Source organism: Bombus impatiens, unplaced genomic scaffold, assembly GCF_000188095.3.
Source record: "Bombus impatiens unplaced genomic scaffold, BIMP_2.2 scf_0127, whole genome shotgun sequence".
NCBI lineage: Eukaryota > Metazoa > Arthropoda > Insecta > Hymenoptera > Apidae > Bombus > Bombus impatiens.
This window is the reverse complement of record NT_176546.1, coordinates 20,533-38,266: the sequence shown is the minus strand read 5'-3', so window position 1 is coordinate 38,266 and position 17,734 is coordinate 20,533. Positions and strand designations below refer to the sequence as shown.

At 31.8% G+C, this 17,734-nt stretch overlaps 3 protein-coding genes across 6 annotated transcripts in view; 1 reads left to right on the top strand and 2 right to left on the bottom strand.

Annotated features, from left to right (window-relative positions):
* Positions 1-6,646, top strand: part of LOC100747716 (putative transcription factor SOX-15) — a 69,543-nt gene extending 62,897 nt beyond the window's left edge. For 2 of the 3 annotated variants that reach the window (XM_024365012.2, XM_024365011.2), the window contains exons 6-10: positions 1,004-1,200; positions 1,786-2,003; positions 2,131-2,190; positions 2,566-2,869; positions 5,069-6,646. In XM_024365012.2, the coding sequence (XP_024220780.1) occupies positions 1,004-1,200; positions 1,786-2,003; positions 2,131-2,190; positions 2,566-2,869; positions 5,069-5,613 (1,324 nt within the window). In that variant the 3' untranslated portion in view covers positions 5,614-6,646. The remainder of the gene's footprint in view (positions 1-1,003; positions 1,201-1,785; positions 2,004-2,130; positions 2,191-2,565; positions 2,870-5,068) is intronic. The other variant, XM_012381104.3, reaches the window with a different exon arrangement.
* A 2,229-nt stretch (positions 6,647-8,875) lies between these two features.
* Positions 8,876-13,848, bottom strand: LOC100745403 (out at first protein). The gene is made up of 4 exons (XM_003486559.4): positions 13,576-13,848; positions 13,285-13,398; positions 12,887-13,205; positions 8,876-12,797 (listed from the first exon to the last, which is right to left on the bottom strand). The coding sequence occupies exons 1-4, from the start codon at positions 13,669-13,671 to the stop codon at positions 12,487-12,489; spliced, it is 840 nt and encodes a 279-aa protein (XP_003486607.1). The 5' UTR covers positions 13,672-13,848; the 3' UTR covers positions 8,876-12,486.
* A 415-nt stretch (positions 13,849-14,263) lies between these two features.
* LOC105680272 lies at positions 14,264-17,673 on the bottom strand. 2 transcript variants are annotated; one of them, XM_012381073.3, is made up of 4 exons: positions 15,439-17,673; positions 14,802-15,279; positions 14,530-14,624; positions 14,264-14,385 (listed from the first exon to the last, which is right to left on the bottom strand). In XM_012381073.3, the coding sequence occupies exons 2-4, from the start codon at positions 15,006-15,008 to the stop codon at positions 14,283-14,285; spliced, it is 405 nt and encodes a 134-aa protein (XP_012236496.2). In that variant the 5' UTR covers positions 15,009-15,279; positions 15,439-17,673; the 3' UTR covers positions 14,264-14,282. The 2 variants fall into 2 exon arrangements, with proteins under 2 accessions (XP_012236496.2, XP_033174722.1); XM_033318831.1 differs by having other exon boundaries at positions 17,174-17,673.
* Between the last annotated feature and the right edge of the window lie 61 nt (positions 17,674-17,734).

Genomic DNA, 17,734 nt, shown 5'->3' with positions numbered 1-17,734 from the left:
TCTCCTCTTGATTCGCCGCGATTTTTCAACATCATCCCCGTTCCGTCATCGAATTAATCGAGCGCGCAAGGTGCGCGATCGAGACGTTGGAATTAATTTTCATCGATATCGAGTTTGATAGGTGCAAGGGTTATCGGGTTGGGTAATGCTGTTGGTGATAGTTGGTTGAAGGTTGAATAGATGTGTTACTATCTGTGCGCATTCAATATAATATAAAATATATGCTTATTCGTAAATGGATTTATTTTTTATCAGACTTTATATGCAGATTTTATTTTCGTTACGTCGAATTATTGTAATCGTGTGAAAGTACTGCTGCTAAGTGATAAAGTATAATATGTTATTATGCACTTGAGCCTAATTAATTGGTATAGAAATAGTAGAATAAATACAATGCTGTACAAATACCTTTTATAGTATTGTAATTGTGATTGGTATTTGATACATGTTTATATTTACTTTATATGTTTTTGTTATTTTATGTAAAGATGAGAATAACCTGAAATCTGTTTACAACAAATATTTGGCAAGTTGTTTTACAATGATAGTCGAGTGGTTGGAAGATTTAACAAAAAGTAGTCGTATAGATGGATAAAAATTAAGTAGAATAAGGCCTGATGGAATTCAGTAATTTCAGAGTACAAAAACGTTATCAATACCAAGATGTTTCTTAAAACTATTATTAAAATATAAAATATACTTGTTCAAAAATATAGTTATAAATACTAACTATATTGTACACTTTACTTCGTCAATGAAAATACAATGTACTCTATCTGTAGAAACTTAAACTATGTAACAGATCTTTCGTCAATGAAGTTAAAATAGTTCTGCACCAATCATTCTCACTTTGAGTTAAAAAAGCACGTTTCAGCGAAACAAAAATATTCTTTCAAACGTTATGCATCGAGTTTCATTCGTGCCATCCTTCCGTTTAACAAGTTCTTCGTGTTAAAGACGTTTCTTGGAAGAATTACGAAGTGACGTTCAATGTTTATTTAAGGTCCAAGATGGACAGTTATCAAGGCATTCCTCAGATCCCGTGGGGCGGACATTCCCCGATCTCATCCCTGTATCACCAGCAGCAGCAGCAAGGTATTCAGGAGTACAAATCGGAGAGCAATTCCTTGTACGGTAGTCCTTATACGCCTATCATTCACACACCGGACATATCTCCAGTTGCCAGTCCCGAGCCAGATGGTGAGACATTGTACTCGCATTAATTACCGTACAGACAGCCGTGGAACTTGAGGAATTATATCTACATATATAACTAAATTATTAATGTTTAAATGAAAAATCAAATAATTATTAATTTAAATCAAAGTAATAAATTATAAATTATAAATTTAAATTACTAACAATAAATCACAAATTACAAATTGTAATTATTAGTAATAAATTCTAAATTAAAAATTAAAATTATTAGTAATTTCAATAGGAAGTCTCAATCATTTGCATCTTAGTTTTAAATGTTTTTCATGGCACTTGAAAATTCTGTTATTCTTCTTCTTTTTTTTTTTTGGTAAAAATATCCACTTTATTAAATTGTTCTGTTAAATTCCTATTAGAAGATCCTTTGATAAAATAAAACATTTCTCTTTAAAATGACATACCTCTACTAAAGTGTTCTATTACGAATTTCTATAGTAGCAAGTTATATATATATATACACACATATTATTAGATTATTATTATTATTTCATCAGGAAGCATATTCTATCTCTTGTACGTGGTTATGGAAACATATAGCGTTTGAATTATTGACGAATTAATCTTGATCAGGTGACGGAACGCATTTGCCATCCAATCAAAATCCAGATCCTGAACGTGATCTGATGGAGGGTTCGTCGAAGCAGCACGGCGAAATGAGCGAGCAAACGAAACGGTACACTTTCATGAGTACCGATAATCAGCTGCACACGGGTCATGCTGGTGGTACTAGCATATCGTCGTGTCAGAATTCTGGTGCTTACACAGATACTCTGACTTACAAAAAATCGGTGAGTAATGGCGTGCATACGAACGATCTTGCTGGAGACTATGAGGACAAATGTAGACTCGTTTAGTAGGTTGCTTTGCGATTACTTGCTTGACAAACCTATATCGTCGATTATTATAAAATTTCAGATACTGTTCGAAATACGAAATTCAAAATGGACGTTTAAAATCCTGAAAAATTGCGGACGGGTAAAATTGTAAATTTATTTCTACTTATCAGCAGAAACTGAAAATTTGATTTCACAGAATAACGCCAAAAGCAAGAAACAATGGTTTACGTTATTTCTCATTTTCTATTCCTTTAAAAAGTAATGAACGATACGTAAACATTTTGGTTCGTTAATGAAACACTATTTTTACTCAACGGTGCATAAATATCTAATCGATAAAAACATTCCATTAAACACGCAAATCTCTTCGGTTCGACTTAAACGAAAAATTTATTTCATACCTCACGATCGAACACGTGACACATTTATCGTAACGTTTGGACAAGCTAACGTGTCAATTACAGTAGGACGAAACACGAGTGAAAGTTTCAACGGTAATTTTTCTCTCTTTCAGGTGAGTTACTTAAATTTCGAGAGACAGCCGTCGAGTATAGCCGCGGTTGGTATAGCGAACGGGATGATGGTATCGTGCAATAAATTGCGCTCTGGATTTGAAAATGTTGGCTCTGTGACGGGGACTTTTTATCCGCCAGTCGCATCCCCGCACGATCAATCGTTGCAGCACTACACGAACACCCAATCCTCGAAGACTGCCAACTATTCGATGCAGTCCACTGTCGAGAGCAACTATAATCCTGTTCAGTGTGCCAATCGACAACAGTCCATGGGGATTCGCGGAGCCGCTGAAGGTTGTTCCGGTAATCCTTTATTCATTTTTACGTATTATATTCTGTGTTACAGTTGGATCAAGTCCAATACACAAACACGATTGGAACCCAGTTACTCTGTTTCTCTATTCTTTTGGATGCTTATTTAAATTTCTTATTGATCTTTGTTCGAATATTTGTTAAATATATATCGAAATATTTCGTTTCTTTTTTTAGACTTGTACGATTATTATGATGGCCGATGATGGGTCCTTTTAAGATCCAGAAAATAGGATTTCTTTCGGTTATGCCCTTCCTTTCTGAGTCGTTTGACATAGATATATATCTTTCCTTGGTTTGTGAGAAAAAATGATTATATTTTTGTGTGATAGAAAAACGAGCAATAATAAAAATGTCCGTGATTTAGAGGATTTTATAATATCATAACATCAGAAATTGATACGTTAAGTTGTTAATTTTGTTTGCTCAATTTAATTCTTAATAACATCTTCGTATTTCATATCTATCCTTCTTTACTTTTTTAGAAATATGCAAAATAAACGAGGAGTGGAAAGAAATAAGGCTGCAATCAAATAAATATCAATAAATTAATAAATAAAGTTTTGCGGGAAACAATGTTTTGTTTATCAAAATGTTATTTATAGACAGGATATAATAAAACTTATTTATTACATGTACTATACTACTTTATGTAACTTTACAATATTTTTATTTCAACATCTCGCAGATCCGTTAATTAATCATAAAAAGAGCTTTATATTTTAAGAAAGGACGTATGTCCATTATGTAGTTTCCTCAACGAGACCGCAAGTGCCAGCACAGATTTTCTTATTTGATGGGATAATTGAAGCAGATTTATCTATGCACATGTTCAAGCACGAGGGTGAGAGCTCGTTGGCACATTGCACTTACAGCTCAATTTAGAAAACTGATCATGTGCCTATATCACGTACGAAATTCTAACATGATAACATTTTCCTTCGTGTTTACTGATATTCGCCTTCGTATAAACAAACTTTTTAAGAGAAGAAGAATTTTTTATATGACAAAGCCTTTTTTATTTCCACTTGTCAAATGTTTGAATTAATCATGCCATATAATCAGATAAGTGTTACAATAACAAAGTGCAGATGTAAAAAGGACATATTAGATATAAGAATGCGGTAATTTCAGTGCTATTCTTACAATCTTTCATCATTCACTACATAATTTTCATTTTTTCCTGTAATCAAGTTCTATCTTTGAATTATCTAACTTCTTTGAAGTATAAGCGATAGATATAATTGCATTTTACAATTTCTGGGAATACTTGAACACAAATGAAAGTCTCATTTCATTGCATAATACGAAATAAATAAAACTGTAGCTAACTTCAGAAAGAGTTCGGCAGTATATAATGTATTCTCAAAGTCGACAGTGAGAGTAGAATTAGTGTCAGAAATTCAGAGCAGAAGGAGCAACAAGATCTAAATCTTCCCTCAGTTATTTCTTACAACATTTAAGACAAACTACACGCATACTATAAATAACAAATACATGCAAATGGTACAGAAAATTTCTTAACACTTTGCCAACCTGTCGAGTTAAAATCGCCTACCAACAGGTGTTGAAAGTATCGCACATTCTTGGTGAAACAGTAACATTTAAAATTAACCGAAACTCTGTAACTCATATCACTATATAATGCAAATGTTAATAAAACGAAATGTCTATGTAAAAACCATTTCTTTGAAAACATACAAATACGGAAAATAAATTTATTAGAAAATTATTCTTTTAAAATAAGATCATTCGAAATTTTTGTATACAGACAAATATGTAAATGTTACTGAAATAATACAATGTATGTACATACGTATAAAGAGCTGAAGAAAGAAAATAGTGCAGCTAGAAAAAAGTTTTAAAGAGTAAGTTCCACTTAAAAATAACTCTTCAAGTTATCAAGAATGCATTTTTCCAAAGTAACGTACCCACAGTTACGATAACTTCGAAGATCCAATAACGATCAACCAAGTTGGCCAAATCGAATAACACCATACAGTCACGCTAATTACTGCAACACCCCTAAGCGAGACAGTTTTGCAAATACGAACCATTTGCCTGTAACAATTCGAGCAACCCGAAATCTCTTTTCTGGCTTTCTCTTCTGCGCATAATAGCCCCTTTATTCGCGACGTCACGCGCGGAAGGAGACGAGGCTATTCTTCTCGACGACCGATTTATTTCCAGGTGTATCCCACCGGTACCAAATGAGTCATCACCAGGAGTACCAAACAGAGGGAACCAGCGCTGGCCAACAGCATCCGATTCTGGGTCACATGGAGGCAGCGATGGCCACCACCGCCGAGGAAGAACAGCAACAGACGTTACAGTTGGAGAAGTATTTCAAATACTCGCATCCGACCAACGTGGCGCATACCAGCCTCACCTCTCAGAATCTCCTTGACAGCAATCACAATTACGCCAGTGATCTTCGTTACTACACGCCCCAGCAGACGCAATTGGACATGTCGAACTCTCAGTGCATCGTCGACGATCAAGCCAAGGATGCTCGATGCTCGAACGTGGCCATAGGCCACGCGATGGAGCAGTACCATCAGGCCATGGATGTGGCCAAGTATTCGGAACACCAACAGCAGCAGCAGCAGCAACAGCAACAACCGCAACAGGCTCAACAGGGTCAGCAATCGCAGAGTATCGAGCATGTTTCGAAGGCGGACGACGATTTCAGTGTAATACTTGCCGACGTGCGCAAGACTTGTTACAGTAGCTAGTGTTTCATCTAGATCAGAGCTGTCTGTAGGAGAACACTGAGAAACTTGGTGTTCCTTGTTTCGGCATTGATTTCTTGCGGTCGGATGTTGTAGGCCTAATCTTTAATGTAAAGAAATCAAATTGTTTGGTTCTTGGTATAGTAAGCATTGCAAACATTGATTACTCAAGGCTGATGAACCTTAATACTTAACTAGAGGTGTAAAGATGTAGTAACCTTTTGTCGTCAAATATTGTCGCAGTGGGTACATTTAAAATTTGTCTTTACGGTCGAGTGGCTCCACTGCGATTGCATTTAAAATTTGTCTTCAAAGCCTGATGGCTCCGCTATGAAAATGGTAAATATTTATTGCTCCGATTAGTTGGTAACGCTCCAGAAAAATGTGGAGAACGCAAAGGATTAACATGCGGATGACGCTACGTTGGCGCCATAGCCTGCTTGCTTCCGGAGACAGATGACACAGTGACACCATATTAGTGTCATCAGCGTCAACGAAACAGAAAATTTCAGTCACATTGAGCGGCCACCACTTCGCTGCTATAGACAATATGTGAAACACATTTATACGTAATACGTAATGTGGTAAATATCTAAATGCAACTATAGAGGTAAGAGAAATGTGATTTGTTTAAAGAAAAAAGGAATATCCTTGAGTGCTTAATATTTGTCGTTTCTACTATAGTGAAAGAAGTCCCTCCCATAGACAGCTCTGTCCTAGATAATCTTTTTGATATGGGCGATCTAGCCCTAGTGGCTGCAGAGAAGAGTTAGGTGCTAACGTTTTTTAAAGAATCCGGTGCTTATACACATTTCTGTACACATTTCCGGTGCTAATGCTCTTGATCAGGAGGTGTGGTTGCAAGATAACAAAGAATTGATGATAGATTATTGTTTCTTGTTGTTTGAAATAGTTATTTTATATAGCTATTTTATTTACTCTTTTTAGCTTTCTGCACTCAAATAAATAATAACAAACATCATGCAAAATAGGTATAATAACATATATGTGCCTGTTTAGTTTCTCTTTAATTCAAGGCTGATTTCAAAAAATATGATAAATTATTGCGAGATGATATCCCCAAATATATTTTATATATAAAATAGTTTATAATTATGTATAACATATAATTATATATATATAATAATTATATAATAATTATATACGAAATATATTTGGGGATATCATCTTTTTAGTAATTACATAGTAATTTTTACATATATTATATATTATACATAAAAATTTAACCAACGATTTGAATAAAAGTCGTTTACGACATTCCTAATTAAATAAGAACTGGAACTATCGTCAAGTGCAAAAAGTTAATCTCGTCGAAAGAAATTCAGGGTGACACACTTACCACGTTATCTTCTTTGAAAAAAAAGTGAAACGAACATAGGGCGTGATAATTTAACAGGTCCCCGGTAGAAACAATTGTGCGCATCAGTTAACAGTTATTTATTACAGACAATTCTCGGCATTCGACAGCATGTCTGACTTAAGGTGACGAAAATAAAGTAGAGTAGCATCCTAAACCCTGACGCATAACAATATGGTGAGCTATAACGCAAAGCTTTTTTACCAATGCTATTGCAACCACACTTCGTAATCTTTTTTACTCGTTGCGACATAGCGATAAAAATCGAATCTCTTCGAACTTCGAAAAGCTTAATGCGCGAAGTATTTGCACGTAATGACGGTCGAGACAAAGAAATCAAGACATACCTCGATTTCCTTAATGTCCAGAAACGTTATTGCGGTTGTAGAAATGTCTTGTTTATTTAATTTATAAGATCAATTGATCGAAATGTCGATGTTCGGTGACAGAATCGTTGAAAGCAACGGCGTTATTGTTGAACTATTTTTATCCACCTATGCACTCATGGTACAGCATAGCACTGTATATTTAGAGCATACATGCATATTTCCGCGTCGAAAATAGATCGAATAATTTTCCGTAACGAATTAAACGACGTATTAGTTTCTCGTAACGATCGATGCTTGACGGCGGTCTACTTAAGAACAAAAATAAGCTACATCCTTTCTTACATATTCATCGTGATGTTTACGAAAATGACGTTTATTTCTAGCTTAACGATTTAATCATCTTATTTATGGTGCACATTTCAAAATTCAGATACTTAATGTAAATGGAAGATATATATATATATATTTAGATATATATATATATATAGAAGAAGATATATATATAGAAGATATATATATATATATATATATAGATATATGTTTTTATGGCGATAATGTAGAATCTTCTGTGAGAAATACTTATTTAAAAGAAAAAAAGACAATATTAATCGAAGTACCTTATTTCCAATAAGTGTACGAACTTTTCTTAAGCCTCCTCGTTGGCTATTTTACATGTGTATAAGCACGATCTCCTTATTTTCCTCTGTTTCAGATGACTGAACGAAATTCTCGTTGTAAATGTAGTATAAACGTAGCAGAACGAATGATTCTTTTTTTTTTGTCCCTTTTTTTACTCACGTAAGCTTCTACTTTCATAGTCTTTAATACTCTATGTAGCATACGATGATACCTATATGTAGCGTGGCAATAAACGTGGATATTTTATCGTTCGATCCTCGATTTTGAATACACTTGCGTAAGCGACATATGGAATTTAGGTAATGAGTGTAAAGAAGGGGAGGAGAACTAAATTATTATGATTATTGTATCGTACTTAATAGAGACAATTATCAACAACATTCATGGCTTCTCGTGTATTTTTCGACCACTCATTATCAAATTAATTCATTTCGCTAGTGATACATCGTTGGAGATTGAAACAAACAAATATATAAAATACAAAATTGAGAATGTATAGGATGTTTCGTTTTATCTTGTCGACCTTTCAATCAATTATCTAGGTTTTTTTCTGCAGCAATTACTTATTTCGTTAAAACACATTCAACATCTTTAATTTTCAAGATCATCTTTCTTTTAGATCTCGAAATTTAACTTCATAGCAATAATATTGTTTTTTATTTAAAAATATGCAATTAAAAAAAGATACGGATAATCATGAAAATTCGAAAATCGTTGAGGATTAACATTGCTGTTTATTATGGTATTTATTCTATACTGAATGAGATATACTTTTTTATACGGTTAAAAATAATAAAGCTAAATTAGCGAGAAACAAGATATTTACAACACCCTATATCATTTGAAATAATTTATTACAATATAATAAATATATTACTAATAAAAATTCTAAAAGATATGGACTAATTAAACTCGGCGATTGCTTACTCGTTCTTTTTATTAAATATATATAAAAAATATGTGTATAAGTTACAATGTTACGTGTAAAGCTGAAATTATACACGGTGAGTAACATCCAGTTTCGATTCGAAGTATCGATAGTAAAATGTTTAAATGCTATTAGTATATCCCCTTACTATACCCGTTTCCCAGCCCCCTATAGTGTTAGCCAAAATGAAATCTCATAACAGTGTGTGTGTTCGCAAGTTAAAGGTAATAAATCAGTGCCTTCGTTATTCGAGAGAAAGAGAGAGAAAGAGAAAGCTTTAACATAGTATGAAATTCTTTTAAACAGGAACAAGTGTTTGAAATATTTTCCTTAAGTTGGACCATATCATTAATTAATGTCTATACCCTTATGTCTTATGTTATTCATGTGAATTTCTTTTTATGTTTCTTTCTTTTCTTTTCTGGTTTGTTAATCATGCATATTAAATGACACATATAATTTATCGAGATACTAACAGTAACATCTTGAATATTCTGCAATTTGTCTATACCATGTTTGGTAATTAAGTATACAAGATGATTCACAAGAAACTGATCATCCAAATCTTTTAATAAATCAAATATTTTTCAGGAATAAATATGATAAACGCAATATTCTGTCAAAATTCCAGTCAATTTTCTTAAAGCCTTACAATTCTTTTTCAAAGAAAATTAAAGATTCAGTTTTAGTGAGACATCAAATTTTCATCGTTTATAATGCTGAGAATTGGTAGCCTCATTATGAAGATTCATAAAACAGTATCACTGGATCCAATTTTATACAAACTATCATACAGAAATAATAATGTACATATTTACATAAAAACAATGATAGCATTGGAAATCAAACAAGATTTTTTTAAATAATTTTCTCAAAAATTCTTAGACTGTGTTTTACGCTTTTGACTATGCTTCCAAGACAAACAGGACAAAGATTATCTGTGTACTCCATCTTTTGTGAGTCACCCTATAGTTCGTAGGTACTTATATACACAATGTACAAATTTATATTGCTGTTTGCAAACTTAACCGATTACACAGTCCGGGTATAAATTACTTAATCGAATTATATCGCACTGACTCATACGCAGATGCAATTCATTCCCGGTGGAGACTGTGGTACTATTTTCTTCGTTCCTTCATCTTTTAGTGAAATATAGTATACAATCGTTAGGTGGTACAGACATGAGTGAATCGATAACGACCGGTGTCGTTTAACGCTTACAAGTTTCATAGATGTTCGATTATAGATGTAAGTATGTGCAATATATGTGTATATATACTTATTATCTTTTTGCTCATTTGTTCACTTATGCTAGGAATTACGTTAAATACGATTTTGTGTCGGTGAGGAAGCGCGGTGAATTGCAACATGTATATATAATATGTTTATTATTAAATTGGACAGATATTGCAGTCTTGTTTATAGTGGTTTGCTATGAAACGTATACTCCCATTTTTTATCTCTCTCATTTAAATACCAAGCGCCCTCTTTGTACAAATAATGAATTTTTATTCCATACAAGTCAACAATACTTTTTACTCACTGAATATTTTATATATAATGTATATCCTACGAATTGTACACGTTTCAGTTATTAACAAACGATCTGTATATACAAAGACTTAATTCATTCTCACGTGCCCTCAATGTTTATATTTTGCATCAGCGCGTGCTTCTTCTCCTATGTTATGTACAATTCGAACTTAATTTACACATATAAATGGCAGCCTTACATGTCATGTATAAAATTCTGTACAGATACCAGTGCATTTAGTGCCAAGCAAACACACGTAATCATTTTTTACAAATCACTAGAAATATAAAAAACTTGTTGAGATATGAATTATTTAATTTTACAGAAAATTTACCGCTTACAGAAAATTCGATATTGACTTCGATATCTTCAAACTAATGATAAACATTACGTTAAATATAAATTGATAACTTTAACATTTAATATTGTTTGTATAATATAAGTTTATTTGTACCAATTTATTAAAATTAGATTTTATATTAATTTATCACTATTATGCATGAAAATAAATAAACATTAATTAAACAGCCGAAAAAGTATAGTTTACTTATTTCGTTAAATGCATTTAGGTTTGAAAAGTCTATATTTATCGACACACTTTCTCTCAGTAATAATCATAAAAAATTCCATTCCAACAGTGTATTTCTCAATTTGTATTATAAATTGAGCAACTCTTTTATATTTCTAATAGAATAAGAAAAAATTACGTGTATGAACTTAGACTAGATGCACTTTAATGCATTGTGGCACTACTACACGTGGGTAAATTAGACGCGAAAGTCTTCATGTTACTCTGAATGGATTATTTGTAACCTAGTGTTCATGACGTATACACACAAATATTTATTGCTAGTCTCTGTTTTATCCGGCTGTGAACAGTTAATAAAAACAGTCTGTTCAAATTTCTCGAACAATTTTACGCCCTCTAATATGCAATAAACATTGTTGCTTTGTGATCAAGTATGTATGTTCAGTAGTACATATTTTGTAAGACACATTGTGCATATAATGTAAGGTATGTTAGGAATGATTACATTTTTGATAAATGCAGGCAAATAGTAGTTTGGGAATGTGATGAATGATAAATGTAAACTTAAATAATTTTCATATAACAAGATATGACAACTAAGTAAGTCTTTTAGAATTAGTTTCGCTTTTTCTTTTTTTAATAGTTCCTTCGTTTACCGTACCTTGTTCTCCCTATAAAATATTTTGTTAGTTATCCTAGTAAAATACAAATATTACTGTTACAAATGCATCCATTCAGTACAGCCTATAAAAGTAAGAATTTATCTAACATAGGTCTGCCGACGCCCTGGTACATGTACCAAGAACATACTTCTAACCTGCTTCTGTCATTATGGAAGCCCCGATACCGATCCTATATTTTTATAGAAAAACACTGACATTTAGAAAGCATATAATTAATATCAACCCGCGAAGATGATACTAATACTCACAACTGTCTTCAGTCTCACTGCTAGTGAGAGATTCCATTTACTATAAATGACAGGTGGTACAGGGGCCTCACTAATGGACAGAGCAAATTTAAAAATTTTGCGACCATTATATCTAAATCATCTGATCCATACTAGTCTTCTTCTCAAATAGATATTGTGAAATGGAATATATATATATTACATATTTACGACAACTTTTCAAATGAAATAGAAAAATAATACCTTAAAAATTGTTCAAAATGAAATTACTCCAAAATGTCATTATAATGAACAAGTCGATATACCCTGATAAGAGTGAGCACAATTAATACTTGATATGTACAGACGAAATAAAGTAAAAAATTTGGTGAGATCAATGATGATTTGACAAAGATATATAAGTAGCAAAGGTACCTTTTGTTACAAATGTTTACTTTTTAAAGCATTTATATTAAATAAATATAATATTAAAAAGAAAATGAAATTGAAATTATACTATAGGATGATTTTTGTTAATGTATATGTGATAAATTAATATGTCAAAGGTAGTTTTGCTTTCTGATAATTTGAATAATCTTGCCCTCTTTCATAAATTAAAACCTATATATCTACAGTGTTCTTATGTGTCATTCATCCCATAAACAATTCTGCTTCATTTTAGAATAGTATGAGAATATAAAACATTTTTTACAAGTTTTAATGCCACATTTATATGGAGCGGCTGCTTTTTTACCATCACCTTTGCCTTTGCAAAATTTTAAACCACATGGGTACCAACCAATACATAATTCTAATGAACATGTACAAGGTGCCCACATATTCGATGTGTCTGCACATCGTGTTACAAATAACGATCTTGAATCGTTTGTACCTTGTTGCGTTATAGAATTTGTGCTGAAGTTGTACACAGCTGCCATGAGTGAAAGTTCGGATGAGCCTAATAAAAGAATAAAGAAACTTTGAAACTAGATATTATATTGGAAAGAATTTTACTTACATGTTAGTTTATCTATTAATATAACTTACCAGGTCTTTGAATCCACTGTTTTATATCTTCATTTCTAGTATAAGCAGAACCAGCTGCTTCTCCACAAAGAGTTGCAATGTGTTTAGAAATATCTTTGGATTCGGATACATCTAAGAATAAATCCATGGTATAATTCACGTGACCTTTATCTTCTTCTGCAACACGCACAGTGCCTGGATTTTTTTGCCGTAATTTAGACATAGCATCAGATGATATGAAATCCACTTTGAAAAAATGATTAACAAAGCATAAAACTTGATATTGATTTTGACCACGTTCTTCTTCACCAAGAACTAAAGCTTTTATTATTTGAACTTCCTGAAGGAATAAATAAAATATTTTATTTCTCTTTGAAAAAAATATAAGAAAGATATAGGGTTTCAAAATAATGAATTACATTTTTAAAATCAATGAGTTGTGTCACTAAAGTACCATCTGAACATTGAAATTCTAAGGTAATAACATCTTCACTAACATTGGAAGAAATCGTTTCCAATAGAATATCACCACCCTGTAAATTAAAAGTACATAGATAACACTATTTTGTTAAACTTTGAATTCGTCGAGGTTATTCGAGATAAATTATTAATCGTTAAATTATATCAAAATATCTTTCATTAAATAGTATATCTATAATTAGAATTTTATTGATTCCTTATAATAATAAATGACAGAAAAAGATTCGTACCTGATTTTTAACATTTATGAGCAAGTGAGTTGTACAAACACTATACAAATAGTGCAATAAAAAACAGACTGTAAATAATTCGTTGAATTTCTTCATTGTTGCATGTTGTAACTACTTTTTTCACAGTACTAACCACTATTGTAATTAACTATAATTGATCGACATTTATTAGAAAGATAAACACTTTAAATATAACCTAATCGTAAGAACCTCCTACTCTGTACATTTTGTCGCGGTCAAAGCACACATTCACAACCATATTGGCATAGAGTATGAACTAAATAGAAAAGTATACAAAAAAGACGCATAAAATACGTTTTATTAATTATTTAAGTATAATTCATAAAAGATACAATTTACAAAGGTAAGATATATTTTATACAAGTTAAAATTAACTTGCGTTAGGAATGTTATTTAAATAACTGGTAGTCGAGGAGTTAAATTAAATTAAATTGTTAAATCAAAGAAAATGATATTAAAATAAATCTATTGTAATATGTATAATAAATTAACTACAGATTAAGTGTAACAAAATTAATTACAATAATTACATGAAATATCTATTATATATTAATTTAAAAATTCATATATTTTTATTTTTGTAGTTAGCAACTAAATTATATGAAAGTAAATTAAAGTTTGTATCATATAGAAATGGTGTTAATTAAATACATTAACAAAATCGATCTGATATATCATTTTCAAATTCATTTTGCTTCCCGCGGTTTTAAGGAGATAGAAGACCTCTCTTTACTGCTTCTTCTGGAGGACGGTAGAGCTTTAGAGGATTTGCACGATTCAGCATCATTTCTGAAAATTTTCGAAACAGTTCTTTAAATACTCCCATTTTTCTCCAATTCGATTTAGGGTATTTCAATATTGAAAAATTTCGTGTTGTGAAAATAATTTATCTGAAAGAACTAACGTTTCTCTAACATTTACACGTTTACTTACTGACATTTCAATCGTAACTCAGTCAATATAGGAGGTGTTGATGGTCTTTCGATAGATTTTAAATCATATGTTTTCAAATGCATATAAACTGGAATCTGGAAATTTGTCATAAATTTGTCATAAAAGTATTCTACAATAAATCGATCTATTACATGTTCCGGGTTTAAATAACAATACAAATAAAACAAACGCTTTCTGTATTCAGATTTGAATATACCCGCCTCCAAAACAAAAACCATAGAGTACCAAGTTATCGATAGAGACATACTCACGTAAGGTAGCGACGTATCAAGAGCTATCGGTTCGATATATCTCTTCGGTATATCCGGAACTCGAAAAGAACTACCCAATATAGGCGATTCTAAGCCGTTTCCATAAATCGATGCAGACGATACTTCCTTTCGAATGCCATGTAAATCCGAATCGTTTAAATCGTTCGACCACGAATCGTTTTGCTCGATTACTTCCGCATTTTCCATCTCGATAAAGTAGTCTTTGCCGATAGAATTGGTGAAGTTTTAAAGCGCAAGCAGGCTGAACTACTTTCGTTGAAATAAAACTGAAGATTCACTCGACGCCAAGCACTAGCCTCTAAATAATGATTCGAGAATGCTCTTCAACGTTATGTCCGACAAAGTGTTCATAAACTGAAGTTCCGTAAGTCGATATTTGGTCGATAAGTTACACTCTACTGAACAGCGGGTACCATGGAATCGTTTGCTCATCCCCTCTGAGCGTGATTCTTTCATTCTATCAATGAATTTACTTTTTCGTGATATATCGTAACATATGGTAAAATTATAAATATCTAAATTCATATAAAACATTTAAAAATTACCGGGGAGAAGCAGAAGTCATACTTTGTATTAATTTATAGTAGATATTATATATAGTAATAGGTAAAATAACCTTCTGTCGATTATCCATTTCTGTTCAATCAGGAATTGATCAAATATACATGCACTTGATAAACATTCAATCTCGATTTTCTAAAAGATGAAACCTCCAACAAAATTTAATTTCTATTTTCGTCTTATTTTGAATCATAGAATCTCCCTGACTTCATTTGTATTACGAATTTAGATCCGTTTCAAAAATATTGTTATACGTTGTAAGTTTAACAAGCTTATTTTAGAATAATCTGTCCTAAATAAGTTCAATCAACTAAACAGCAAAGGCGAACTGTTATATTTTCTTCCTATACTTTCTATCTTTATTTAATTACATTTAATTATATTTTCGTGATACGTAATTATCAGGACCTTCTAACTACATATATAGCTTTGTCTGTACAAGCAGTAATTTAATTGTCTATCCCTGTAGTGCAAAAGAAAATTTAATTACCAGTTACATTCTTAATTTTCTTGACTTCATAAATAAAACTTTTATGCAGCATAAAGTTCAAACAAGTTAATTAAATTGAACTCGGAAAATTTATACGGTCAATGAAAATCTATGATATAGTAATTTAATTAGACTTTCTTGCAAAAGATACTGAACAACCTCGAAAATTGCATTTTTCGTTTTAGTTGAGTAATTCCTTTACGCTATAAAATGTTGGTTTGAAAGTAAGTAAATAAAGATACGTGTGTATGGTTTTTTGCGTATATTTGACTGATGAAGGTGGATGTTAGCGACTTCGGGTGAAAAGAATTAAAAAAAAAAAAAAACGGAACTATATGAAATTTCTGTCGCGTTTTTGCAACTTTGAAGTGGAAAGAATGAGAAATAAAACAAAATAAAAATGGAACAATGCTTTTACAGCTACGAAGCATGAACGACGAAGACAAAAGGAGAAGGGGAACGATTTTTCATGCTCACGAATTTTTAACATAGAAAATGAAGATTAATGTTAAACAAAAGCAACATTGTCGCTACTATAATTTTAGACATTGTGATTACTATACGCATTATAAAACCGAGTGAAAATGTACATATTGTGATTTTATAGCGGAGAAGATGAATAAAAAGCAAAATAGAAATTGTAGAGACAATCCAGTAGAAGATTAATAAAATTAACCTAGCTTACATTCCTGTTCAGAAGTAAAAAAAGGTTGAAATAAACTGGAAATGTTAGTACATTATTAAAATCTCTTAGAATTATTATCTTGTTTGAAGTCTTAGCTTGAAAACTTTTCAAATAAAATTTCTTCTCTATCTACATCAACCGTGCTTCTAGATCATTGCTTTAATTGGATGATATATGTACATAGTTACAGACAATTTAAGTATTCGTACTATTAATCTTTCCACTATATTTGTGTTACTTGATTTCAAGACTCAATTATATTCAGAATCATATTTTGAATAAATTTTCCAGACACTTTTATCTAATTCATTTCAATTTTTCTCATCTGTGTTTAAATGAAAATATTTTGAAGATCAATATGCAACTGTTATAATTCAATAACACTCGTTTGTAACTCATGAAAATAGTTTTTCATAAAACAAATAGAACAAATTTTTATCTGTCACTTTTTCCCTTACAATTTGAATTAATACTCATTTCCCTACGAGATTAAGAAATGCTCTAATGTCTATTTCTTAACATCGCTAATTATATTTTCGTTAACAATACTTCCATGATACTAAATTTCTGAACACAAAATTCTGATAATCCACTAATAGGTATCCTAATACTTACAAACGGCAGTATATATAAACACTTGAAGTTTGAAGCGGCTTGAATTAACGCCACTAAATCTGAATGAGCCTCTCTACTGTCTATAAAATCAGAACTGGAGAAGATTAGGGATGATCACGAAAAGGTAGAGGCATCGAAGATAGAGCGTATTCAGACTAGAAAATTATACAAACACAACATCCAGTTACGATAATTTGCTATATTACTGCAACTCGTACGGTTTCAAATTATCGCCACATTGATCATGATCTTTCACGGATACAAAATTCCGATCGATCGATCTTTTCTTTGATATAAAGCTAACCAGCAGGTATCCTAATACTTATGAACGAGAGTGTACGTAAACACAAACTTGAAGTATGAAGCGACTTGAATTCGAACAACTCCTAAATCTGAATGAGTGTTTCTACACCCTACCATTCAGAGAACCGGAGAAGATTAGAGAAGATCACGAAGAGGTAGATGTATCAAAAGTATAATGGAAAAGTTAGAAGGCGGAAGCATCAAGCGCCTGTCGTTCAACGTAACGTCTCTTACGACTACAACAACGTTGTGCTGATC

Coding starts and splice junctions, on each gene's coding strand:
- LOC100745403 (XM_003486559.4), bottom strand. CDS start 13,671: ATGAAGAAATTCAACGAATTATTTACAGTCTGTTTTTTATTGCACTAT. Junction 13,399..13,575: donor TCATAAATGTTAAAAATCAG/GTACGAATCTTT, acceptor TTTAATTTACAG/GGTGGTGATATTCTATTGGA. Junction 13,206..13,284: donor AACTCATTGATTTTAAAAAT/GTAATTCATTAT, acceptor TTATTCCTTCAG/GAAGTTCAAATAATAAAAGC.
- LOC105680272 (XM_012381073.3), bottom strand. CDS start 15,008: ATGGAAAATGCGGAAGTAATCGAGCAAAACGATTCGTGGTCGAACGAT. Junction 14,625..14,801: donor TTGATACGTCGCTACCTTAC/GTGAGTATGTCT, acceptor ACAAATTTCCAG/ATTCCAGTTTATATGCATTT. Junction 14,386..14,529: donor GAGTTACGATTGAAATGTCA/GTAAGTAAACGT, acceptor GAAAATTTTCAG/AAATGATGCTGAATCGTGCA.